The sequence below is a fragment of the Galeopterus variegatus genome, unplaced genomic scaffold (assembly GCF_000696425.1).
Source record: "Galeopterus variegatus unplaced genomic scaffold, G_variegatus-3.0.2 Scaffold797, whole genome shotgun sequence".
In the NCBI taxonomy this organism is placed as follows: domain Eukaryota; kingdom Metazoa; phylum Chordata; class Mammalia; order Dermoptera; family Cynocephalidae; genus Galeopterus; species Galeopterus variegatus.
Genome location: NW_007726908.1, coordinates 85647 through 113086, shown reverse-complemented (window position 1 = coordinate 113086; position 27440 = coordinate 85647). Strand labels below are relative to the sequence as shown.

At 35.3% G+C, this 27440-nt stretch overlaps 1 protein-coding gene across 2 annotated transcripts in view; it reads right to left on the bottom strand.

Moving 5' to 3' along the window:
- Positions 1-1387: 1387 nt before the first annotated feature.
- CNOT6 (CCR4-NOT transcription complex, subunit 6) overlaps positions 1388-27440 on the bottom strand; it is a 65195-nt gene continuing 39142 nt past the window's right edge. Inside the window, exons 5-12 of one of the 2 annotated variants that reach the window (XM_008572508.1) lie at positions 14207-14311; positions 14057-14125; positions 12834-12991; positions 11753-11907; positions 11010-11164; positions 9515-9745; positions 7347-7549; positions 1388-3882 (exon numbers count right to left, since the gene is read on the bottom strand). In XM_008572508.1, the coding sequence (XP_008570730.1) occupies positions 3670-3882; positions 7347-7549; positions 9515-9745; positions 11010-11164; positions 11753-11907; positions 12834-12991; positions 14057-14125; positions 14207-14311 (1289 nt within the window). In that variant the 3' untranslated portion in view covers positions 1388-3669. The remainder of the gene's footprint in view (positions 3883-7346; positions 7550-9514; positions 9746-11009; positions 11165-11752; positions 11908-12833; positions 12992-14056; positions 14126-14206; positions 14312-27440) is intronic. The other variant, XM_008572509.1, reaches the window with a different exon arrangement.

Sequence of the window (27440 nt, the reverse complement as noted above, 5' to 3'; positions counted from 1 at the left end):
GTCCATATGGTATATATTCGGTTTCCCATTACCTTTATCAAAGAGCTGCCGAGGCAAATGTGACATTCTTTGAGCTTAGTGCAGATAACGTGCTGGGTTTTGTTACATGAATGGTAAACAAGAGTTAGTCCAGTGCATTACACAACATAATGTACTGTGAATAAAGACTAGATAATATTTTAGACAACTACTTCAACATATCAGTTACTAAAATTTATGTAACCAAAAAGAAGAGCAAAGTGAATATCTTAAAATACTGTTTATGAGTGGAGGAGAAACACTTGCTAAAAGGTGTTCTTTGAGTTATCGGCAACATATACTGGATATTTTGATTAGTTCATTTAAAGAACAAACTGCTGTAATTGTTTTGCCTAAATTGGCTTTTGTCCTTATCTGACATAACCCTAAAACCTTAAAAGTCACTATGGAAAAATTCCATAAATTTAAATAGTAAAAAGTGAAACTGAAACTTGAATGTTATTACTGAAAACCTGAATCGCTGAAGAGCTTTGAAATTTTAATTTCAACATTTAGAAGTGCATTCCATCCAATTTAATGATGTCCTTAGGTTTCAAAGTGCTAATCTAAAATAAGTTTTCCTGGTTCTCACCAAATTAAATAAAAATAAAAAAACCACATGCCTTGGAGATGTTCTTCACCTATCTTCGGGGACTATTAAAATTGCAATCAACAATTTATTTCTACAACTTTAGTCTTAATTATGTGATAAATAAATTTTGATGAACATTATTTAAATTCTCAAAGCATAAATACTCACCACTAATATGGTAAATTGCATTTCAAGAGATTTACAAGAAGAAACTGAGTGCCTCCAAATTTCTGACCTTTAAAACATACCCCCAATTTTCTGTAAAACATTCCTAAAATGGATTTATCCAACAAGAATACTGAAATTACAATATGGCAACAAATTAAATATTTCTGTTACAGAACTTTTGAAAAATAACCTACACTGTGAAAACACTAGTTTTTATTGCATTTTAGGGAGTATGAATTATTAGAAATTGAGGACACAGAAAATATTCAAAACACAAAAGTTTGCTTAACAAAAGCATCATAGTCTATTTTGGTGTGACCATTTATTCCCTACAGTCCCAAAATATTCCTTTCTCTTTTGAAGGTTACAGTTGTGAATCTACACTCTTGGTTCAATTTATCACTATCTAAATATGGTGGAGAAGCTGTTCAAACTGACCCACAGAATGCAGTATGCCTGGAAGAGGCAAAAACAAGTTATTTTCAAGACATAACAGGCGATTATATCTTAGTATACTGCTGCCCCCCCAATCCAAATATATTGTAGACAATAACAAATACTGATGAAAACATTTTGTGTAAAGCTCAAACCTTTAGCATCTAACAAGTGCACTCTAGTTCCAGCATCTATGAAAAAAATACATCCTCCATGGCCAAATTCAAAATGAGTAAGTGCTCCCCCTTCCCTAAAGCTCTCTGGATCTGTGATTACATGTGATTACATAATGCAGATCCCAGGAAAAGCGGCTTCCTCGCTCTCATCAGTCCAACCAGCTCCAGCTCACCCTCACTGGAAATTGTCATGATGCATGTTACCAACACAGTGTTTAGGAAAAATGAGTAGACACACCTTTTATTCACACCTTACAAAAAAACAAAAACAAAACTCAAAAACCCCATAAGAAGTTATGCACTGGTTCTACATCAATAATACCAGCTTTCCAATGTACCTATTATAAACTGGACATGTTTGGTGTCAGCACAACTTAAACAAAAAGTGAAAAAAAAAAAAAAATCACACAAAATCTTTTTAAAAACCTCAAAGGAAAAACCAGGTCCAAGACAAAGATTCAAGATCAAAACTTTTGAAGAATTTTTTAAAATAAAAATAAAATCATTTATTTAAACAGTATGTAATTTCATTTTCTCTTAAAAACAGAATAAGCACACTTAAGTGCTAAGCATTTTTCATAAAATTTAAGTCATTATCCAAAATGACTCATTCTCTGTATAAAAATTGTTAATATTCAACAATTTTTTCTTCTTAATGCTCACATGTCCTTTTGCTCCCCACCTGCCTGCAGTTGAAACAAAAGCAGTTAGACCAAGCTCCCTCTGAATTTATTTGATTTTTGAGAGAAAAATGAATGAATGAGAACAGAATATATATGATTTAACTTGCAAAGTTAAGCTGGCTTTAATCTTTAATCTAATAGCACTATGGGCAAAATACAATATAACTTTTATCTTTGTTCACATATTAATACGACTTAGTCACTTTAAAAATGATCTGAAGAACTGTCTTAGGGACCTGTTTTGAAAATGCATCTAATTTATACTGCTTCATAAACGGAAAATTACTTTTTCTTTAAAAAGGAATGATTTTCTTTGAAAAATACAGACTAAGGAATACATGAGTAACAAAAAGAATTCACATGATAGTAGTATTCTGGGTGACAAACAGCACTGTGCAATAACACTAAGAAGCAGTGCCTTGGGTCTGGTGAGCAAAGACCCAGGGACCCACCCTATGAATATGTTCCAAAATGTAATATTTAATGCTTTACAACGGGAAAAAAGCCACAGCTCAGACAAAAGCATTTTCATAATATTCTCACAAACGTTAAACGGTATTTTAAAAATATAAAAGAGGATGCACAGATTTTCTCTGCATGCACAGGCAGTGCTTGGTGAGAACAAATTTAGGCAGGCACTGTGGAGATAGGACAGGAAGTGTCTTAAAAAGGAGTTAAAAAGCTGTACCTAAGCAGCTGTAATTTTTTAACTTAAAGAAGTTAAAGATTTAAAAATATCAGAATGTACATATATAACCATTACATTCGGTCCATAAATGCCTACAGATCATTCAATGTTCAGCTTATCTGTCCTGGTAGATAGCTTTCATAAAAATTCAGAAATTCATGAATAAGTTGCCTCTGGTTCCAAGAAAATGTCCTAAGGTTTAAGCAGATTTAGATTTAAAGAGCAATGTTCTCAGTTTTTAAAAAAAGTAGTATAAAAGGGCTAACAAAACCCTAACAGTGCAAATCATTAGCAGAGAAAGTCTGTTGCAACTTCTTTTACAAGCTGGCCTTTATAACACATGAAACAGGTTTAAAAAAAAATTTAGCCTTAGTTTACAATACAATCATTATTTCCAAATCTGATTTTTTTTAGTACAAAATTTCATAAATCAGGTCTTCTATGGATCATATACAATCATAAAGGCTAAATTCAAATTCTATATTTTACAAACAAGTCTGAAAAAGGAGGGAGTAAAGTATGGAAGAATGGTCTCTGGATGTTACTACTGGCCTCAAAAAAATAGTGCTACAGATTTCTGTGCAAAGAGAATATGCTGTTCAAACATTTTCCTATTTCAAGGCATGAAAATATTATATTGGATAGAAGAAACAGGAAAAATACTTGTAACAAATTAAAGATAGGTGCAAATACACCAATCCCTGTCTAGCAATATATAAAGCATATTGGGCTCAGAATTTGTCTGTTGCTAGCACCTGGCTTTCATATTATATCCTTATCAAATAATCAGATTGAAAATTCAAATCATCATTAAGAAAAAAAAATCCCTAGTGGCCATACCTCACTCCCCTATATTCAGATTTTCACGAGTTTAAAGTAAAATTGAGGTGGTTGTCTGAAGGTACTTGACTACCTCCTGCCAGGAAGGTGAATGCCGTTAACTTGGGGCAGGAAAGGCAGTAAGAGCTCCAGTTGTGCAAAAAGTGAGAAGTGGTCGGAGGGGATGAGTGGATGTGGGCAGCCGCTGATATTATTCTCAACTAGCCAATGGTGGTCCAGAGGTCCCAGGATGCCTAAAGTGTTCAGCTGAGGTTTAGAATAGAAGATGTAGTCAATTATACCCTAAAAAAGAAGGAAAAGAAAAACAAGGCCCCACATAAGATAACACTGAAATACTGACTGCTTTCAAGATATACCCTTACAATCATGTTAAACAAAACAAAACAAAGGAAACCTTTAAGGTGCCAAGCTCTTTCTTGCCTCAGGGCCTGCACACATGCTGTTCCTTCTACCTGGAAAACTTTCTTCTATTTGTCATCTGGTTAATTCTTTCTCAATCTTCAAATGTCAGGTTTCATCACTTTCCTTTCTGAATCCTGCTCCCAACCTACTTAATGCCTCCTACCACCAATTCTTGTCCTTTGCTAATGCCCATCCCAAGGTGTAATTACATACTCATTTGCGTGGCTGAGACCTGCCTCTCTCACCAGACCACAGCTGCACAAGGGCAGGGCTGTCTCTACCTGCCCTTCATATCCTCAGCAGCAACTAGGCAGGGCATCTAGCTCACAGTTGTGGATCTGCTGGTTTTACCCTCTCCTGCTGTAATTTAAGCCTCTCTTCCACATGCTCTTGGCCTAAAGGCCTGAAGCACGTTCAAGTGTCTTCTTCCTGTCTCAATATCAGCAACAGGAACAAAAGAAAAAAAACCCTGTCTTCTCACCCTTTGGTTATCACCCTTGCCTCCTTTTCAGTCAGTCTGCTTAAGAATCTAAAAGGAAAGGAGGGCTGGCCGGTTAGCTCAGTTGGTTAGACAGCAGCCTTATAACACCAAGTCCACAGGTTTTGATCCCTGTACTGGCCAGCCACCAAAAAAAAAAGAATCTAGGGCCAGCCCGGTGGCACACTGCTACAGTGCGCCGTTTGGGAGCGCGGCGCCACTCCCGCCGAGGGTTCGGATCCCACATACAGACCGGTTCCCGCTCACTGGCTGAGTGAGGTGCGGGCGCGACACCGAGGGTTGCAATCCCGTTGCCGGTCCCAGTCCGGTACAGGCGCGACACTGAGGGTTGCGATCCGTTGCCGGACACGAAAAAAGACACACACAAAAAAGAATCTAAAAGGAAAGGGCACTTAAGGACAAACAGGTCGTAATTTCTATGCTCTAAGGTACAAGAGCTCCTGAGATTTTACCTAAGTTCTTATTTATACTCTAAAACACAATCTAATCTGACTGATTATTTTTCCAGCAGGTCAGAAATAGAAAACTGGGATTTAAGAGATCAGAAAAACAAAAAATGGCTAAAAAGGACAGCTGAACACAAGGAAAGTGACATAGCCCTAAACAATCACTGATATTAAAAATATAAACCACATTTTGGCACTCAAAGTAGTAATTTCAGTTAAATTAAAATATGAGAGAAGGAACACCTCACCTCAAGTGACTCCAAATTAGATACTTTAGTACTGCATATCTAGCTGTTAGTAATGAGCACAATGCCCCCAAAATGTAAAAGTTAGTTTAGGAATTAATTTATGACTATTACTTCATCTGACTTCTTATCCTGGAAAATATTCTAACGGGTATTTATAAAGTAAAGATGTGACACCAATCACACAGGACTCTACAGAGGAGTAATAAAAGAATATGCTGTCAACGAGTTCAAGATTGTTTAATTCCAGTCTGAACAAATACCACTATTTAAAACATAATGAAGTTCCAAGACTCGCTAGGAAAATGGAGGTTTTAAAAGCTTATCAATCTCAAGACACACCTTGAAATCAAATGTGTAATTTGTGTAAGGCATCAGGCCACTCTCATAGGCACTCTTTAACTTGAAACCATGCGTGATCCTTCCATTGGTTGTTCCATTCTTCCCATTACAGCTGAAGTTTGTAAGACTTTCATTATATCTCAGTTCCTTAAAGTCTTTATGATTTGTTTCTACTCCACCAGTGCTCAAATATTCTACCACACCTATAATGCAGAGAAATGTATTTTTTCATTGTTAAGTATAATATACAGTATATAAAACTGTACAGTGTAACTAAAAATAAATTATGTAAGTAAATAGTCTTTTTTTTTTTTTCCTTTTTGTCTCTTTTTTTACTGACCGGTAACGGGATCGCAACCCTCGGCCCTAAACCACACATATTCCCACTTTCTAAAATGTTTCTTTTTTTTTTTCACATTTGCCAGAACTTATACAAATCTATTTTTTACATAGTTGTAATCACAGCATACTGAATATTTTATACTTCGCTTCAAAAGCATTTAATACTGTATCACATGAACATATGTCTTCCCAATTATCTTTCTTTAATGACTGCATAATACAACTGGACTGGTGTATAATATAAGGGTACTTCAAAAAGTCCATGTAAAGATTTCCATTATCTTTTAATTCTGTTTTTCCCACAGACTTTAGAAGTACGCTTGTATTTGCTAAACTAGTTGCTTATTTTTTACAATTCAGGGTTTCACTTTTTAAAAAGAATTAAAAATAACACCACAATCAATATCTTAGTATGTATGTTTCTGTTTACGCTACTTGATACAAAATATACTTGATATAAAATCCTAAAATTAGGATTGAATGTGCCATTTTATAATATTGCTAACTATGGGAAAAAATGTCACCAGTTAGTTACAGAGAAACTTCATCCCTGGACACTAATTTTCCAATTTCCTAAGTGTAAGATGGGCTCTGCAAATATATTTTAATTTTCATTTAATTAGTTAGCAAGGTTGGACATTTTCCCATGTGTTTGCTATTAAAATACTATTATTTTCCAACACGGAAATGGGTCTTAGATGTGTATAATTTGACTAGATTCTCTCCTTGCTTCTCAGATACTCTGTAGCTATACAGAATGCAGAAAGCATGCAGAGAAATTGCCAGAGAATAACCCTCAAATGCTTCAGTAGCAGTAATCTCCAGACGGCTTGATGAGACAGACTGAAGAAATCCAGATACCTTTATTTAGATACTTTTATTGTTCTCTGAAAACAAATTTTAGCAGTTTCTTTTTAATGGCTCTTATCTATTGTGATGGCAACAATGTGCTACCAAATTTATCTACTCCAAATACGTGTATGTGTACAAGGAAAAGTATTTGTGTGTGTTTGAGAGTATAAACAAGGAACTGAAAAGGATACAAAAAGGAAGAAATATTTAGTTTGGCATCACATGGGCTATGGTTTATTCTCTGTACTATCTATGGAAAAGTATTCAGGATATGGCTTTCTGTATTCTTCTACTTTGTGACAAAAAAATAAGATCCTTGCTCTTTTTTGTGTGTGAAATTCACTTGACTAATTTGTGTAAATAAAGGCTCTCAATTTCCTTCTGAGGTGTATTTTTCAAATCAAGTCACCAAAAGAAACAAAATTTGAGATCCTGTAATATATGCAATAAATTGTGATTATATCAGCACATGCTGGAATCCCAAAGGGTTTGGATTATACAAGGGCACTTCAGAAAATCTGTGGAANCTGAACAAATACCACTATTTAAAACATAATGAAGTTCCAAGACTCGCTAGGAAAATGGAGGTTTTAAAAGCTTATCAATCTCAAGACACACCTTGAAATCAAATGTGTAATTTGTGTAAGGCATCAGGCCACTCTCATAGGCACTCTTTAACTTGAAACCATGCGTGATCCTTCCATTGGTTGTTCCATTCTTCCCATTACAGCTGAAGTTTGTAAGACTTTCATTATATCTCAGTTCCTTAAAGTCTTTATGATTTGTTTCTACTCCACCAGTGCTCAAATATTCTACCACACCTATAATGCAGAGAAATGTATTTTTTCATTGTTAAGTATAATATACAGTATATAAAACTGTACAGTGTAACTAAAAATAAATTATGTAAGTAAATAGTTTTTTTTTTTTTTTTCCTTTTTGTCTCTTTTTTTACTGACCGGTAACGGGATCGCAACCCTCGGCCCTAAACCACACATATTCCCACTTTCTAAAATGTTTCTTTTTTTTTTTCACATTTGCCAGAACTTATACAAATCTATTTTTTACATAGTTGTAATCACAGCATACTGAATATTTTATACTTCGCTTCAAAAGCATTTAATACTGTATCACATGAACATATGTCTTCCCAATTATCTTTCTTTAATGACTGCATAATACAACTGGACTGGTGTATAATATAAGGGTACTTCAAAAAGTCCATGTAAAGATTTCCATTATCTTTTAATTCTGTTTTTCCCACAGACTTTAGAAGTACGCTTGTATTTGCTAAACTAGTTGCTTATTTTTTACAATTCAGGGTTTCACTTTTTAAAAAGAATTAAAAATAACACCACAATCAATATCTTAGTATGTATGTTTCTGTTTACGCTACTTGATACAAAATATACTTGATATAAAATCCTAAAATTAGGATTGAATGTGCCATTTTATAATATTGCTAACTATGGGAAAAAATGTCACCAGTTAGTTACAGAGAAACTTCATCCCTGGACACTAATTTTCCAATTTCCTAAGTGTAAGATGGGCTCTGCAAATATATTTTAATTTTCATTTAATTAGTTAGCAAGGTTGGACATTTTCCCATGTGTTTGCTATTAAAATACTATTATTTTCCAACACGGAAATGGGTCTTAGATGTGTATAATTTGACTAGATTCTCTCCTTGCTTCTCAGATACTCTGTAGCTATACAGAATGCAGAAAGCATGCAGAGAAATTGCCAGAGAATAACCCTCAAATGCTTCAGTAGCAGTAATCTCCAGACGGCTTGATGAGACAGACTGAAGAAATCCAGATACCTTTATTTAGATACTTTTATTGTTCTCTGAAAACAAATTTTAGCAGTTTCTTTTTAATGGCTCTTATCTATTGTGATGGCAACAATGTGCTACCAAATTTATCTACTCCAAATACGTGTATGTGTACAAGGAAAAGTATTTGTGTGTGTTTGAGAGTATAAACAAGGAACTGAAAAGGATACAAAAAGGAAGAAATATTTAGTTTGGCATCACATGGGCTATGGTTTATTCTCTGTACTATCTATGGAAAAGTATTCAGGATATGGCTTTCTGTATTCTTCTACTTTGTGACAAAAAAATAAGATCCTTGCTCTTTTTTGTGTGTGAAATTCACTTGACTAATTTGTGTAAATAAAGGCTCTCAATTTCCTTCTGAGGTGTATTTTTCAAATCAAGTCACCAAAAGAAACAAAATTTGAGATCCTGTAATATATGCAATAAATTGTGATTATATCTTGTGTAAATAAAGGCTCTCAATTTCCTTCTGAGGTGTATTTTTCAAATCAAGTCACCAAAAAAACAAAATTTGAGATCCTGTAATATATGCAATAAATTGTGATTATATCAGCACATGCTGGAATCCCAAAGGGTTTGGATTATACAAGGGCACTTCAGAAAATCTGTGGAAAATAGAATTAAAAGATAATACAAATCTTTCCATGAACTTTTGAAGAACTTTCATATAAGACTTAGGGCTAATAAAATACAAACTATATGTTCTTCAAAAAATTATTTCAAGTCATCACCTACGTGTTTACCAAAGATGATTAATATCCTTCCTCTTTAGGCTCCACAACACCATTTCATTTTCAAAATGCCCTCCTACCCCACACAAAAAAATTGTATGGCTGCCACTAAAAACTGAATTTTCATTTTGATTGAATTTGAAATTATCAGGAACAATATATTACGAAAACATTTTAAGCCAAAAATTATTCTATATAAAATAACAGTCTTTTCTTACCAGAGTCTGGCAAAGAATTAAGATCTGCACATAACACAAGTGGAATAGTTCCAAATTCTCCCAATACACCAGATTTGAGGCTTCGAGAGGCTTTATCAATAATGTTCTTCACTTCTGAGAGGAACATCATAGTTTGTACCAACTTCACATCAGAATACTCAGGGTCCCAATGCATATGAGCATTAGCAACAAGAATAAGTTGTTTTTCTGCTCCAAGATGTGGCTTTCCAGCTACATTATATCAAAAGAAAAAAACAAATAGACAAAACCCACCCATCAGCCCATATGTTTTTGTAAAGTCTGAAAACAAGTGATATCTTAAAGTCTCAGAATTGTAAAGAACCCTGAAATTTACATAACAATTTCCCACCTGATGACTAAATATGTCCTACAACAAACCTGAGAGACAGACATCTAAACCTGTTTGATAATTCCAGCACATGGTATTCTCTACCTGTACAAAGACAGCCCATTTTATTTTAGACAGCTTGATTTTAAAATAGTTCTGTTCCTTTGAAAACTTTTGGTCTTACAGATTTCCTAAATCAAGCCTCACAAAATTAAATCTGAATCCTCCTTCTCAGATATATTTAAGATAGTCATTAAGTTCTATCTTTCATTTTTCCCATCCTAGACATTAAATATCCCCAGTTCCAACTGCTCTTCAAGTGATAAAAGTTTCAGTCTCAGCATGATGGTCACTGTAAATATACTTTTATTTGAAATAAGTGGTCAATTTATCCAAAACTCAAGATCTTTAAAATAATTATTGTAAGTAGGTCGGGAAGAGAAATTTGCTTATAGAATATCCTTGCTGTCAAGAAATTATGAAAGTGTATGGAGTTCTTATTTCTGAAGTTATTTTAATGAATATTTACTTCAACATTTATTCTTTTCTTTTTTTTTTCCTTTTTGTCTTTTTTCGTGACCGGTAATGGGATTGCAACCCTCGGTGTCGCGCCTGTACCGTGACCGGCAACGGGATCGCAACCCTTGGTGTCGCGCCCGCACCGCGCTCAACCAGTGAGCGGACCAGTCTCTATATGGGATCCGAACCCTTGGCGGGAGCGCCGCCACATTCCCAAGCACCGCACTCTACCAAGTGCGGCACCGCGCTCAACCAGTGAGCGGACCAGTCTCTATATGGGATCCGAACCCTTGGCGGGAGCACCGCCGCATTCCCAAGCACCGCACTCTACCAAGTGCGCCACCAGGCCGGCCCTTCAACATTTATTCTTGAGAGCAAAAATATTTTTTGCTTTATGCCTTTCAAGGTTTGTAATTCCTTTCTCGGCAATGCTTTCTCATCTTAAGCTTTGTGGTAGAGAAAAAGAGATATGATATTTTAGAAAAGACAAAATCTCACTGAGTTTCTTCAGGTGTTAGACAAGACTGAATACATAATGAAATTTGTTTTCTGCTCTTTTTTAAGATGGCTAGTCAGAACTATTAAATTTTGGAGGTCAATTGTACAGGAAATGAAAGGGTCACTCACATGACATTTCAATCAATTCCTTTCGAAGTTCTAGCAGTACTGCAACTCCAATGTTATCTTTTGTCATGACTCTGTTCAGCATAGCTTCAGACCCTTCTGAATTTGCCATTGCTAGCTGATTAAATTCAACAGTGTGTTTCTGAACCAAAGTAAATCTAAAACAAAAACAAAAACACACACACAAAAACAGAATTGGGAATACCAAGATATTAGCTTTGTGGGAAACATAGTTTTCCCAGATTTCTTTAACAGATACAATGGCACTGAAATCACATAATGGAAAATCTTCCACACTTAGCACCAAGCTTCCCACATCCATTTAAAGTTTTTCTCAGTCTGTTACTGATACAAACAACATCTTAAAATACCTTTACAATATAAGATAATGTAGTAATCTTCTGCTTAGGTTTCGTGTTGAAATATTTCATTTTGGAATTTTTACACAATTCTTTTCCAAAGTAGAGGTTTAAGAATCCTCCCATCCTAGAGGGAACTTTAACTACACGGCGTTTCAATTAACAATTGGAATTAAACCCTAGAAAACACCTGAAGAAACAGCAGCACTTTAAGCATTTCTCCAAAACAAGATTATTTCTGATCATTAAAAACAAATTTAAATTGTATCGTTTTCTTAACTAACAATATAGTGCCTCATTCTCTTATTTGCCAATTAATTTTCACACTCGTGGTCCCCGCCCTGCAAATACTGAATAAATTTTCTTTTTTAAAAAGAGATAACTTACTTTTCTGTCTTGAAGAATATTGCACAGCCATCAACATGTTTTCTTTCTTGTTCTGACATTGTCCTAGCTCTAGACTTAGGACTAAAGAACCCATTATAGCCACGCTCTTTCAATTCTACCAGAAAAAAACTGTAATACTGTTCCGTTTCAACTTCCTGAAAAATTGAAAATGGCAAAGTTACTTCATAAGACAAAAATCAGTCCTATGCATTAACTATGTATGCATAGTTTGAGAGCTTGAAATAATTTCAAAGGTGTGATCTGTAGATTAAAGAACGTAACATCTTTTCGATGTAATTTATCTGAAACCAGTCAGAACAACTACTTGTCAATTTAAAGGTACCAGTTGCCAAGGTCAATTTCTTGTTGCTTGAGAATAATGAATGGAAAAACAAATATCCCTACATGTATATTTCCTTATGTCTTAGAACTAATGTGGAATAAGAATCAAAGTAGAAGGAACGACACAGATCATAATTTCAGACCCACGGGGAGAAAGTGACTTGCCTAAGATCATGTAAATTATTATGGGAGTTGGACTGAGAATGCAAAGTTACTGTCTAACCAGGTTCAATCCTCTTTCCACTATGCCCTAATTATTCTCATACCATTGGTAGTAAAGTGAAATTATACCTTAGCAATGCCACAATTTCAGTAACTTCACCATCCAATTCAAAAATACTGTGCAGTTACTGTCTAACCAGGTTCAATCCTCTTTCCACTATGCCCTAATTATTCTCATACCATTGGTGGTAAAGTGAAATTATACCTTAGCAATGCCACAATTTCAGTAACTTCACCATCCAATTCAAAAATACTGTGCAGGGGCAATGGAAGAAGGAAGAATATTTAGCTGTCATAGAAATGCTTAAAACCCATCTTAACTCATTTGATTTATTTGGCAGCACAGTGCTACAAAACAGGTAGTGCTCCCAAGATTTTTAAACAGAGAAACCCAGTATTTTAACAACTGCTGAAGCTGAGACTTCAAATATGTCAGTGTAATGCATTCTTAGTTTGCTCTTTGCTCTATCAGTGCTGGGGGATTTATACATTTTAAACACTCTTCTGTATGACTTACCTGAAGACTTATGATATCAGCATTGCAGCTCAAGATTTCTTGAATAATGGCCTTTTTCCTGTAGTCCCAATTTAGTGCCCATGATGGACAGTAGCCGTATAACTGCCGGGTCGCATATTTATCACAAAGAACATTATAGCACATGACAGAAAACAAGGCTGTAGGAAAGATAACTTTACTTATTCACACACACGGCAGAAAAAAAAAATTTCGGTAATAGTTTTCACTTAAATGTTAAGTTTGACTTTACTCATTCAATCTATATTCACTGAAAAGCTCCTATATGCCAGACATGGGGGGCTAGAAAAAGATGATAATGAAAGGAGGACAGATACATGAACAAGTTAGAACACAATGTATTACCTGCTACAGAAATATGCAGGGGTTTGGAAGCTAAAAGACTAAGAACTTAAGCTTTTCAGACTCTAAGACCACGGTTCCTCGTTTCTATACTCCCTCCACTACGCCACCAATGGTTAGTGTAGGATGTGGAAATATGACAAGTAGTTTCCTTAATAGGCATGTCTAGTTTTCTTCTATAGAGAACCTATTGTTAATTCATGCAAAAGGAAAGGGGTATCCTAGGCCAAATCCTGGTACGCATGCCACAGAAGCTCCCAAACTATTTTCACAGAATTTAGGTTAAAAGGAGATTAAAGGTCATTAGTTCAATTGCTCTCTTAAGTAAGGGTTTTGGCTGTGTTATGAAAGCTCCCGAACTATTTTCACAGCATTTGGGTTAAAAGGAGATTAGGGGTCATTAGTTCAATTTTTCTCTCAAGTAACGGTTTTAGCTATCTTACAATTTTGTAGTGTGAAACACATTTGGAACATGCTAAGAACTGGAAACTTTACTGACATTTTGGGTGGGTTAATTCTTTGTTGTGAGGCTGTGCACTTAAGGATTTTGAGCAGCATCCCTGTCCTCTACCTGCTAGACGCCAGTAGCACTTCACAATCAAAATTGCTTCCAGACATTGCCAAATGTCCTCTGGGAGATAAAATTGCTCCTATTTGAGAAGCACTGCTTTATAGCATACTTTCTATAGCACAGTAAACATAGAGGCCAGGTGAACAAGAATTAAGTCTTTGTTATGACCTCTCAAACCAATCAATCTTAAGCATTCCACCTTAATGCTGTCCATAACCTAAACCATGCCAACAACACTGTTAGGCTTACAGAGACCAAGTAAAAATAAGAGTTAAAAAATAAGGTTACCAACCAGTTGGCCTTGTTCTATCTGGTTCTTGTAACATAATCCAAGATCTTGGGGGTGGTTGTTCTGTTGAAACTAGTTGAATAGAAAACACAGAATTAAGCAATATTCTTACACATCTTCCTAATAAAAAGGTTTAAACAAATGACCACTTACTTCTTTTTGCAGTACCTGACAAATTATCAAGCAAATAGTTCAGTAGCCTTCTTGTTCCATCTGGTTCCTGATAGAGGTTCAATATATCCTGGGTAAGTGGATTTCCTGGAAATATTTTTTAAATAGATAAAATGAAACCAAGACAAGTACCAAAATATTTCAAAATTGAAAAATGTGTCAAAATTATCAGATCATCTATAACAATGTTATAGTTACTAGTAACATACCAAACTACAGAAAACATTATTTTTTCAGTTTCTGATGTGAAGACTAAAAATGATTACTACTATGTTCTATAGAGGTAACCAAAAAATTATAATGAATGGACTGATGTCAACCTAGAAGTGTTGTAGTAGTGCTCTGTACCTGACCCTGCCTCACGAACAATTTCAATACCATACATGGTTATAATGATCAAAAGTGAGTGAAACTGGATTGGTGGTGGTGGGAAGAGGGATTAGAGAAGGGAAAGATGACAGCCGTATAATGTAATGACTCAGAGAATGAAAATTCAAGAATGCCCAAAAGCTAACAAGAAAACATCCTAATGACAAATACAAAATAAAGTAACGAGATGGGGCATACTTGGTTTAAGAGATAACTCACTAAGGAAAGGGGAAAAATCCCATGGCCATGAGTTACTTGTAAATTCAATAACTGTTTTCTAAGTGCCAAAAATGAAAGCAAATACAATGATTTACATGTATCCATGAGAGTTTCAAATCCTCTCAGGAAGATTTCTTATATACATATGAGAAATAACAGTACAATGCAGTGCTTCAAAAGCAAAGTTCCTATTCATGCTACACAAGTGGTGTGTATTATTCTGGATGCCACAGCTCTACTTTAAGAAAGACCTGATAAACTCTATAGATTGAAAAAGGCAGATAAAATAGTGAAAGATTTTAACCATACCAAATGAAGAAAAATGAAAGGATATGATATAAAAGAATGATCACAGCCCAAAGAAAAAAGTGTTTACCCCATATTCTTGTGAAAGACTATACTCAAAAGGCAGAATGAGGACTGGGTGATAGGATCTAACAGGAAAGGCAAACTCAGAATAGAAGAAGTTGGTAAATACTAGAACTATTTAATACCCTAGTAGTCTAAGAATTATAAAGGTAAAAATGTCCTGCTGTAAGTGCAAAATATGTTTTTGCAGGAAGACAAGTTATAAGAGTATCATTCCCTTACATAAGCACAGACCTTTCATATTTTCATTTAGTCACAATCCTGTGAGACAGGTGCAGTCACGACCCAAAAGTTACCAGCACCCTTTATTAAGCATATCTTGAGAAAATGAAGTCAACCAAAAACTTCTTAGTACTCGGTAAACTGCTCATTCTAATCAGGCCAACACCGATGCTGTCTTTTTACTATTTTCTAGCACAAAAAATATTTAGAGGTGACCATAACTATATGATCCTCCCCTCTAAGATCTTTCTTTAAAAATTAAAAACCATCCAAAACCATCCCCAAACACAAACATCTATTTATGACTAATAAAATTCATATGAAGCCCAATTGTGTATTTCCCCAAGTGTCTGCTTGCTTTTTGGAATTCCTTTAAATTTAAAATTAATTTGCTCTTCATTGCCTGGAAAAAGAATATTTATACCTAAAGTTAACAAAAACAACAACAACAAAATTCTGGAATTAAAACATGTTACTGAGTCTTCAGAAATAATTGGAATTCCTTTAAATTTAAAATTAATTTGCTCTTCATTGCCTGGAAAAAGAATATTTATACATAAAGTTAACAAAAACAACAACAACAAAATTCTGGAATTAAAACATGTTACTGAGTCTTCAGAAATAATAAACAAAAGTAAATGAGAGAAGTTGTTTCTGCACAGATGGAATTAACATGCTTTACCCCACTGCTCCCACTAAGTACAACTAAAAACCCTGTATATTATGTGTAAAACAAACATAAGATTCCGAAACGTGGAGAGAAGGCAGAATGATTAGATACCTCAGGATCTGAGTAATGACACAGTGGTGAGTTCCCTGGGTTTACTTTTTGCCTACTTCCCAGATGTGGAGATGAAAAAGCCAGTAACGTGGAAACACCAGTGGGTACAGACCAGAAAAATCCCAACAAAGCCAAAGGACCAGAAAAGGGCTGCCGAGAAAGACAAAAGTTTTAGATAAGAACCACTCTATTCTACCTAAACACCAAAGAAAAAAAAAACAGCCTTATCTCCACTGTCACCAGCAAAGACCAAGTGGGGAGCCTAGACTTCCACCCTCCCGTGGAAGTAAGAAGGCACCCCAACATCCCTGCTGGTGTAATGTCAGAGCTGGAACTTTCATACCCTCCAGGTAATAATGGATCCTCCTCCTCCATCAACAAGGAGGCTTTCTTCTACTTCCCTTCTGGGGATGATGTCAGAGGAGGCCAAGTAGAGTCAAGACTATCACCATCTCCCAGCAGTTAATGAGGCCACATCAATACAATGTCTGGAGACCACATGAGAGCCAAAACCGCCACTTTGACTGAACAGTAATGTCAACAGAGGCTAAGTGAAACCTGAAGTTCTTCCTTCCCTGGCAGTGAGGAGACAGTGCCCCTGCTTCCCTGGCCAGAGCAGTGATAGAGAAAGCCAGCTAAACCAAAAAGTTTAAGTAAGATCCAGAGTCTCATTACATAATGTGATAAGTCCAGTTTCAACTGAAAAACATTCATCACACCAAGAACTAGGAAGATTTCAAATGAAAAAAGATAAACAACAGATTCCAACAGTGAGCTGACAGAAATATCAGGATTATCTGACCAAAAGAAAACAGTCATGAATAAATGCTCCAATGAAAAATTACAAACATGCTTAAAACAAATGAAAAAAACAGGAAGATGCAGCAAAGAAAAAGAAAACTCCAGCAAATAAAACATTAAAAAAAAAAAAGGAAATATGAGAATTGAAAAACAGAATAAATGAAATGAAAAGCTCAGTGGATGGGCTCAACACTAGAAGAACAGGGGAAAGAATCAGTGAACTGGAAGACAGAACAGAAATCATAAATGACTCAATTTAAACAACGAAAAGAAATCAGACCAAAAAAAGAAAAAAGAACAGAGTCTTCAGGACTTGTGGAACTATAACAGAAGATTTAACATGCATGTCATCAAGGTCTTGGAAGCAGATGAGAAAGAGGACGGAGCTGAAAAAGTATTCAAAGAGATAATGGTTGAAAACATTCCAAATTTGGCAAGAAACATAAACCACAGAATCAAGAATCTGAGCAAACTCCCAAAAAGAACAAACCAAAAAGGAATCCACGCCAAGACACATCATAGCTAAACTTCTGAAAACTGAAAAGAAATCTTGAAAGCTGCCAGAGAAAAAACACCACCTTACCTGTAAGGGGAAAAAAATTTGAATGACAGAGGATTTCACAGTGACCAGAAATAAGTGGCACAATATTTTTCAAGTGCTTAAAGTGAAAATAACTCTTAAGAATGAAGGACAAATACTTTCTCAGATGATGAAAAACTAAGAGAATGTGTTGCCAGCAGACCTAACCAAACGGAACCACTAAAGGAAGTTCTCTAAAGAGAAAGGAAATGATAAAAGAAGAAACCTTGGAACATCAGGTAAAAAAAGAAAATATAGTAAACAAAGGATATGGGGAAATATGTGCTTTCCTTCTCCTACATTTTCTAAATCGTGTATGGCAGTTAAAAAATTTTTCTAACAATGGATGTTGTAATGGGAGCCGTTTTGGTCATTTTATTTTCTGTGCCCCGGAAGGCCTCCCATAATTTTCGTTTTTGGTCCTCTTTGCTAAGAAGAGCTGTTGAAAAGGTCATAATACTGCAGTTCAGAAGAAAGGAACTGAGATAAGTAATCGAGAAAATTCCTCCTCTTAAAACTGATGCAGCGCCGTAAATAGAAGCTATAGAAAGGTTTAGGAATTGTATAACAAGGGAGTTTAACAAACTATCCCCAGTGTTGGAGAAGGGGTGGGCAGAGAGCTTGAAACATATCATGGAGTTGAGTTATAGAGAGGATACAAGCTGGATTGTCCACAAAATCAAATTACTGAAGTAAATGCAAAACAAGTGAAGTCTCACAGAATGCAGAGAAAAAGGGAAAAGAAATCAAGATAAGAAAAGAGGAGAAAAAGACCTAGCGGGCTGGTCCAGGAAATACAATCTACGCATAATAGGAATACCTGAAACAGAGGACAGAGTAAATGGAGCTGAAACAGTAATTAAGGAGCTAACTGAAGAAAATTTTCCAAAGTTGAACACACTAGATCTACAAATGGAAAAAGCCCACAGGGTACCTTTAAAATTCAATGAAAAGAAAGCAACACCTAGACATATTCTGGTGACATTTTTAAATTTCAAGGATAAAGAAAAAATTCTACAAGTATACAGACAGAGAAAGCAAGTTACCTACAAAGGGGCAAAAGTCAGGCTGAGCTCAGATTTTTCTATTGCAACTCTAAATGCCAGAGGACAATGGAACAATACTTACATAGTTTTAAGGGAAAATAACTTTGAGCCAAGAATTATATACGCTGCCAGGTTATCATTTGTGTACAAGGGCAACTGGAAGACATTCTCAAATATGCAGAGGTTGAGAGAGTATGTCAACCAAGAACATTCCCTGAAAAGTTTGCTGAATGATTTACTGCAGCAAACAGAGAACATAAACTGAAGTAACTCAAGAGCAGAGATGCAATTGCATGAAAGAATTAATGGTAAGCATTATAACTAGTTAAGGAGCATTTAAGTTTAAATTGTTGTAGACAGGGTAATAAAAATAAATACAAAAATAGATTTGTAAACTGGGTTTAAAATTTCAGTTATATAGTTTTAAACTGTGAAAGAGCATGCCACATGTTCAATATATTGGGCAAATAAGTACTGTTTTCTTTTTAGTATGTAGTATTATAAAGATATGTGTATTCTTAAACTAAAATAAAAAGGCTTTGTCACTGTGGAAGGAGAAGTAAAGACATTCTAAATGTTAATCTGTCAAAACTGGAAAACAGTAGTAAAATTTTACTTTATAAATAAAATTTACTTATTGTATTTAAAGGAAAAAAGTAGTAAGTTTATCTATAATGTAAACACTAATAGTGTAAGAAGAAAATTTCCAAATCACTGGTTGGGGAGGGGAGTGGATAGTAAACTTCTTTTATGTACATGTCGCATGGGGGAAAACAATAGTTACTGCATCATACAGTAGTTCATACTGTTGAAGTAAACAGGACCGAAGCCATGTTGGGACCTAAAACCACATGGGCTCTAAAAGATTTTAAAAGACAGTTTTTTTGTCAGCATGCATTTTTCTGTGTTCCCTCCTTTCCCATGGTTATTTGATATTTTGAACCTTGGTTACAGGGTAAGATGGTATTATTTACATAAATGTAAAGCTGTTTTTCAGCTAGCCTGGAATTGCAAACTTGCCACAAGACACAAAATATCCAGATCCCAGGAAACCAAAGAAGATATCAATAAAGCTGTACAGATTCCACCCTGAAGCTCATCAAAATCCAGCAGGACCCTAAGATAACATCAAGGATGAGAACAGAAACCAGATTGAACCTTGGCGAGACCCTGCATCTGGCTCCTTGCTCAGAACCCTCATAGCTCACATCCCCCTCCCTCCTTTTCACTTCCTACATTCCATTCCCTCAACCACCTCTTTAAAAACCCTCAGTAAATCTGAGTCTTTGAGGTTTTAGTCTGGCCATTCTCCCCCAGGTTTACTGGAAAGATGGATTTGCCTAACATCTCTCCTCAGGTTACTGGGGTTCCTGAGTATAAGCTGACTTCCTCCACCAATTAATTTGACTTTCGGGTTGTTTGTTTTTCGTTTGGGACAGGCAACTGGAGTTAGGTTCAGTAGCAGATTTTGGCAAACCTAAGCCAATAGCTGAAAGCCCTTGGGTAATAGATTTTGGCAAGCCAAGCCAAACCAAAGTTTTAGTATAGGGCAGGCAGCCAGACTTGGGTTCGATAACAACATAAGTAAATTTGATATTGAGATATGTGTTGCAGACAAAAACAAAACATATACATTCCAATACTTTGGACTGTATAAGCAAAAGAAAAACAGCAAGTTAGGTCACGAGTTCAGATCCCCATACTGGCCAGCCACCAAAAAAAAAAAAAAAAAAAAAAAAAAAGCAAGGAAACATTAAAATTAGCATAAAATAAATTGACAGAAGTACAGATGAATTATCACACCCATAAACTGGTTAAGTATTCTTACTACAAAGATTCATATTGGGTCAAAAATCAGTTTCTACCTTGTAATTTATTTGTGTAAAACAAAGGATAAAAGGGCTTAAAGATACTAGAGTACTTCAAAAAGTTCGTGGAAAAACAGAATTGAAAGATAATACGAATCTAATGGAAATTATAACTCAGAAACAGAGCAACATTTTTTTTTCCCTTTTTTTTGGTCTTTTTTTGTGACCGGCAACGGATCGCAACCCTCAGTGTCGCGCCCATACCGGACCGGGACCGGCAACAGGATCGCAACCCTCGGTGTTGCGCCCGCACCTCGCTCAGCCAGTGAGCAGCCGGTCTGTATGTGGGATCCGAACCCTCGGCGGGAGTGCCACCGCGCTCCCAAGTGGCGCACTGTAGCAGTGCGCCACCGGGCCGGCCCCAGAGCAACATTTTTATTAGACAGAATCCAAGCATATAACAAGATAGTTTATATTTACAAAACATACAATGACAGGATGTAACTTTTAAGAGAACTATGTGATAAATAGCATGGCATTCATACGTAAAATAAATTTTTTATGTTGATATGGGTGATAGTTTTATTAATGTTAAACCAACATACTCATATTTTGAAAACCCTGTATGTTTAAAATTAGTGTATTTTATGTACTTAAAGTTCATTAAGAAATCCTCCAATTAAAGAGAATACATATAGCAAAAAAAAAAAAAATTTCTAACACTGATGTGATTCTAAATGTATATAGAGAAAATATTTTAAACAACTATATTATAAATGGAGGTTAACAAAAGAATGTAAAGAAAGTTAAGGTTTCGATATGTCACTTGAACTGGTAAAATGATAACATCAGTAGAGTGTGGTAAGTTATACATACATCATGTAATACCTGGAACAACCACTAAAAAAGATATACAAACAGACACACTCAAAACACTACAGATAAATCAAAATGGATTATCTAAAGACTTTTCTCATAACCCACAGGAAGGCAGAAAAAAGAAACAAAAAAGTAGAACTAATAGAAAACAGAAAATAAAACAGCAGACTTGAGCACTAACTAATCAATACTTACATTAAATGATCTAAATACACCAACTAAAAGACAGATTGGCAGAGTGGATTTAAAAAAATGACCCACATACATATAAGTAAATGCTGCCGACAGAAACTCACTTCAAATATAACAATACGTGTAGGTTGAAGGGAAAAGGATGAAACAAAATACATGTCATGCAAAAATTAATCAAAGGAAAGCAGGAGTGGCTATATTAATATCAGATAAAGGGGACTTCAAATGATAAAGGATCAATCCCCCAAGAAGACACAGCAATTCTAAATGTATTCCCACCAAACACAGAACCACAAAATACTTAAGCAAAAACTGACAGACCTAGGGGCCGGCCCGGTGGCGCACTGCTACAGTGTGCCGCTTGGAAAGCACAGCGGCGCTCCCGCCGAGGGTTCGGATCCCACATGCAGACCAGCCGCTCACTGGCTGAGCGAGGAGCGGGGGCAACACCGAGGGTTGCGATCCCCCGTTGCCGGTCCCGGTCCGGTACGGGCGCAACACTGAGGGTTGCGATCCGTTGCCGGTCACGAAAAAAGACAAAAAAAAACCTGACAGACCTAAAAGGGAAATATATAAATGTGTAATTACGGTTGGAGACTTCAACACCCCTCTGTCAACAAACAAAAGGCCAAAAAACTCAACAACACCATCAACCTAAAAGACATTAGGTTAATACATAAAACTGAATCCACATTTTTTCCCCAGGCCCAAGAAATATATACCAAGATAGACCATATCCAGGGCCGTAAAATAAGCTTCAACAAATTGAAATCATACAGAATGCATAAGGGTACCTCGAAAAGTCCATGGAAAGATTCATATTATCTTTTAATTTTATTTTTCCACAAACTTTTTGAAGTGTCTTTGTATTCTCTGACTACAATGTAATCACATTAAAAATCAGTAACTGAAAGACACCAGGAAAATCTCCAAACGCTTGGAAAATTCTAAATAATCCATGGGTCAAAGAGGAAGTCTCTCAGGAAATTTAAAAATGCAATGACCTAGTGAAAATGAAAAGATAACATATTAAAATCTGTGGCTGGCCACAGTTAAGCAGGGCTGAGAGGAAAAGTTATAGATTACATGTGTACACATTAGAAAAGAGGAAAAAGTCTCAATTCAATAATCTTAGTCCCACTTCATAAAGAACATAGAGAAAAAGAGCAAAATAAACCCAAAGCAAGAAGAAGCTACTAAAGAGCAGAAACCAACGAAATGAAAAACAGAAAAAATTTTAAAAGCTGTTTCTTTGAGAAGATCAATAACATCGACAAACCTCTAACAAGACTGACAAAGAAAAAGAGAGAAGGAAAAATTATCAATATCAGGACTGAAATGGAGTAGCACTACAGACCCTGCAGACATCAAAAGGATAAGGGAATACTATAAACCCTACACAGACAAATTTAATAACATAGATGAAATGCACCACCTTCCTCAGAAAACACAAACTACCACAACTCACATATTATGAAATATAATTTGAATAGCCTTACAGCTATAAAGTAAATGAATCTGTAATTTAAAAGCTACCAAAAAATAAGTCTCCAGGCCCAGATGTTTTCACTGAAAAATAATTCAAAACATCTAAAAAAAGAATTAACATCAATTCTACAGAATCTCTTCCAGAAAATAGAAAATGAGGGAACACTTTCAATATCATTATATGAAGCTAATATTACCCTGATACAAAAAGCAAAGAGTGAAAATATAAAACAAATAAAACAAAACTAAAAATATCCCTCATGAATACAGAGGCAAAAATCCTTAAGAAAATATTAGCAAACAATGAACAATAAATAAAAGAATTACACACCATGGCCAAGTGGTGTTTATTCCAGGAATGCAAGGCTACTTCAATATTTGAAAATCAATCAATGTAATCCAACATATTACCAGGCTAAAGAAGAAAAATTACATGATCATATCAACTGATGCAAACTAAGCATCTGACAAAATTAAACACCCATTCATGATTTAAAATTCTCAGAAAAATAGGAAAAGGGGGAAACTTCTTCAAATTGATAAAGAACAGGCTGGCCAGTTAGCTCACTTGGTTAGAGCATGTTGCTCATAACACCAAGATCAAGGGTTCAGATCCCCTTACTGGCCAGCTGCCAAAAAATAAAAAATAAAAATCTGCCAAGATAAAGATCATGTACAAAATATCTACTGTTAACATTATACTTAATAGTAAAAGACTGAATACTTTTCAAGATTGAGAACAAGGAGAGATGTCTGGTCTCTTCAACACAGTGCTAGAAGTTCTAGTCAGTGCAATAAGGCAAGAAATGGAAAGAAAGGCATACATACTGGAAAGAAAGAAATAAAACTCTATTTGTTGATGACATGATTTTTTTTACATAGAAAATCCCAAGAAATTTTACAAAACAAAAACTCCTAGAAGTGAGTTCAACAAGATGGCAGAATACCAGATAAACATTAAAAAAAAAAAAAAAAAACCCATTGTATTTCTATATACCTGGAATGAACAAATGAACAGCAAAATTTAAAATATTGTACTGTTTATAAACACTCAAAACAAAAGACTGAGGTATAAATCTAACAAAACATGTACAAGACGTGCATACCCAAAACTATACAACACTGATGATAAAAGTCAAAGGTGATCTCAATAAATGGAGACATAATAGCATGCTCATGGATTGGAAGATCCAACACAGTAAACATGTCAATTCTCTCCAATGTGATATACAGGTTTAAAACAATTCCAATCAAAATCCCAGCAATATGTTTTGTAACTACAAACAAGACTACTCTAAAATTTATATGGAAAAGCAAAGTAACTAGAAGAGCTGAAACAATTTTGAAAAAGACTAAAGTCTTCTAATAACCTTCTAGTAGTCTAACAGTCTACCCCATTTCAAGACTTATCACAGAGCTACAGTTAAACTGTGTGTCGAGAGAAAGACAAACACACAAATCAATGAAACAAAAGAGAATCCAGAAGTAGACTCACACAGATATGCCCAACTGAACTTTGACAAAGGTGCAAAAGCAATTCAATAGAGGTAAGACGGTCTTTCAAAAGATGGTGTTGGAGCATTCGGACATCCATAGGCAAAAAAAATAAAATAAAAAAGAACACCGTAACTAATCCTTACATCTGTTAACTCAATTTTAAATTAAAATGAATCATAGACTTAAATGTAAAACATGACCCCATTAAACTTTTAGAACAAAATACAAGAGAAAAATCTTTGGGATCTAGAGCTATTCAAAGAGTTCTCAGACTTGACACCAGAAGAAAGATCCACAAAAGGAAAATTGATAAATTGGACTTTGTCGAGATTAAAAACTTTTGTTATGCAAAAGACCCTGTTAAGAGTTTCAAAAGACAAGCTACACAGTGGGAGAAAATACGTGCAAACCACATATCCAACAAAGGACTAATATCTAGAATATACAAGGGACTCCCCAAATATAACAGTAAAAAAGCAAATAATCCAATTAGAACACGGACAAAGGAGAGATTTTCACAGATGAAATATAGATGACAAATAAGCACACCCAAAGGTGTTCAACATGTTTAGCCACTGGGGAAATGCATATTAAAACCACAAAATATAACTACACATCTACCAGAATTGCTAAAATAAAAATAGTGACAACACCAAATGCTGGATGCAGAGAAACCAGATCATCCATACACCACTGGTGAGAATGTAAAATAGTACTGCCACTCTAAAAAAGTTTCTTAAACAACTCAACTTCTTAAAAGACTAAACATGCAACTTCCAAATGACCCAGCAACTGCACTCCTGGCTATTTATCCTAGGAAAATGAAGACTTATGCTCACACAATAACCTATACATAAAACGTTCACAGCAGCTTTACTTGTAATGGCCCAAACTGGAAGCAACCCACATTTCCTTCAACAGGTGGATGGTTAAACCAACCATGAGACATTTATACCACGGAATCAATATAAAGGAACAAACTATCAATACATGCAGCAACCTAAATGAATATCCAAAGAATTAACCTGAGTAAAGAAAGCCAAACTCAAAAGCTTACATACGGTATGATACCATTTATGTAATATTCTTGAAACAGCAAAATTACAGAAGTGGAAAAAATCAATGGTTGTCAGAAGTTAAGGAGTGAGTTGGGGCAGGAAGAAATTTATATGGAAAAGGAATGTAACTAGAAGAGCTAAAACAACTTTGAAAAAGACTAAAGTCTTCTAGTAACCAGAGGTGGTGGCTATAAAAAGACAATACGAGAAATCCTTTGGTGATGGAAATGCTCTGTATCTTTTTTTAAACTGACAAAATGTATACATTTATGGGGTGTGATGTTTCAATACATGTATACGTTGTGGAATGATCAAATCAGGCCAATTAACTTATCTATCACTTCAAACACTTATCACTTCTTTGTGGTGAGAACATTTTTAATCCATTCCTCTAGCTATTTTGAAATATACAATATGTTACTGTTAACTTTAGTCACCATACCGTGCAACAGATCATCAGAACCTATTCCTCCCATCTAACTAAAATGAGGGTAACATCTCCCCTCGCCCCCTCACCTCTGGTAACCACCATTTCTACTCTCTCTGAGTTCCACTTTTTTAGATTCATCATGTAAGTGAGATCATGTGGTATTCGTTTCTCTGTGCCTGACTTATTTCACAAAATGTTCCATATCTTGACTGTTCTGCTTGTGATACTGTACTACAATTTTGAAAGATGCTGCTATCACTGGGGGAAATTGAGTAAAGGGTACAAGGATGGTTCTGCATTATTTCTTACCAGTGCATGTGAATCTACAAGTATCTCAAAATAAAAAGTTTAAGTAAAAAAAGTAAACAAGCACCTACGGGTCCACAGTCCTGCCTTTTACTGTAGCACAATTCTGAAGAACATGGAAAACAAGTGAAGCATGCTAGTCCTATGAAGTCAACTTTTAAAAAATGGTATGAACTGATTTATGAAGTAGAAATATTTTGGCTCTGTATGATTTAACTAATAGACATGACTCTGATGTAATACATGTAATATATTTTCTCTCTTCCAAATTATGTTGCCATGAGAAATCAATTATAGAAACTTTCTGAGAAAGCAAGGATGAAGTAATTGCTTTAAGAAGTAGCTGGCACCAAATTAGAATTAAAGTGTATGCTGCAAAAGCTTGGAAAAAGAACAAGATTTGTCCGAAACAGGTGAAATCACTGAAAAGACTGCTATTACAGACAGATGTGTAACACTGTCCAACAGGATATCTGAGATGAACAAATGTCTGTGAAACCATACTTGCAAGGAAGAAACATAAAAGTCTAGACGTAAAAGAGTAAAAGATCTTTTTGAAGAGGTGGGTATTTAAAAGAAAAGAAAAAAATCTTTTTGAAATGGGAGAGCAAAGGATCATCAAAAACAAAGGTGCCATAAAGACTGCCCTATACCTCCCCACACATTTATACTCTGAGGATTTTATGCACATTAAATCAGTATAAAGATTTGTGACTGATGACCCTACCTTCAAATAAAGTTTGTGAATCCTTAATGAATACAAATTATGGTTTGTAAAATACATACTGTAAGATTATAAAACCTTGAACTGGAAGAACATGTGTCAGTAGCTCCCTCTGCCATGAGAATGACTGAACAAGGAACAAAGAGGGCCTCAACATTCTGTAATGTCTTATTTCTTCTGCATTAAAAAAATCGAACCGAAAGTGACAAAATATTGTTAATTCTGGTGGTCAGTATATGCCTACACTGTGTTTGCTACATTTAGTACTTTTCTGTTCTTCAAATTTAAAAACAGAATATAAAGAAAAAGAACTAGACTGGGAGACATAACAGAAAAAGGCATCCTCAGCTTACACATCACTGGCCTTTATTTTAAGAAGTTTCAGCCAGTCTGGCCCACATAGAAAAACACTTTCCAAACAACCATTTATAATGCTGATGTTTTTTG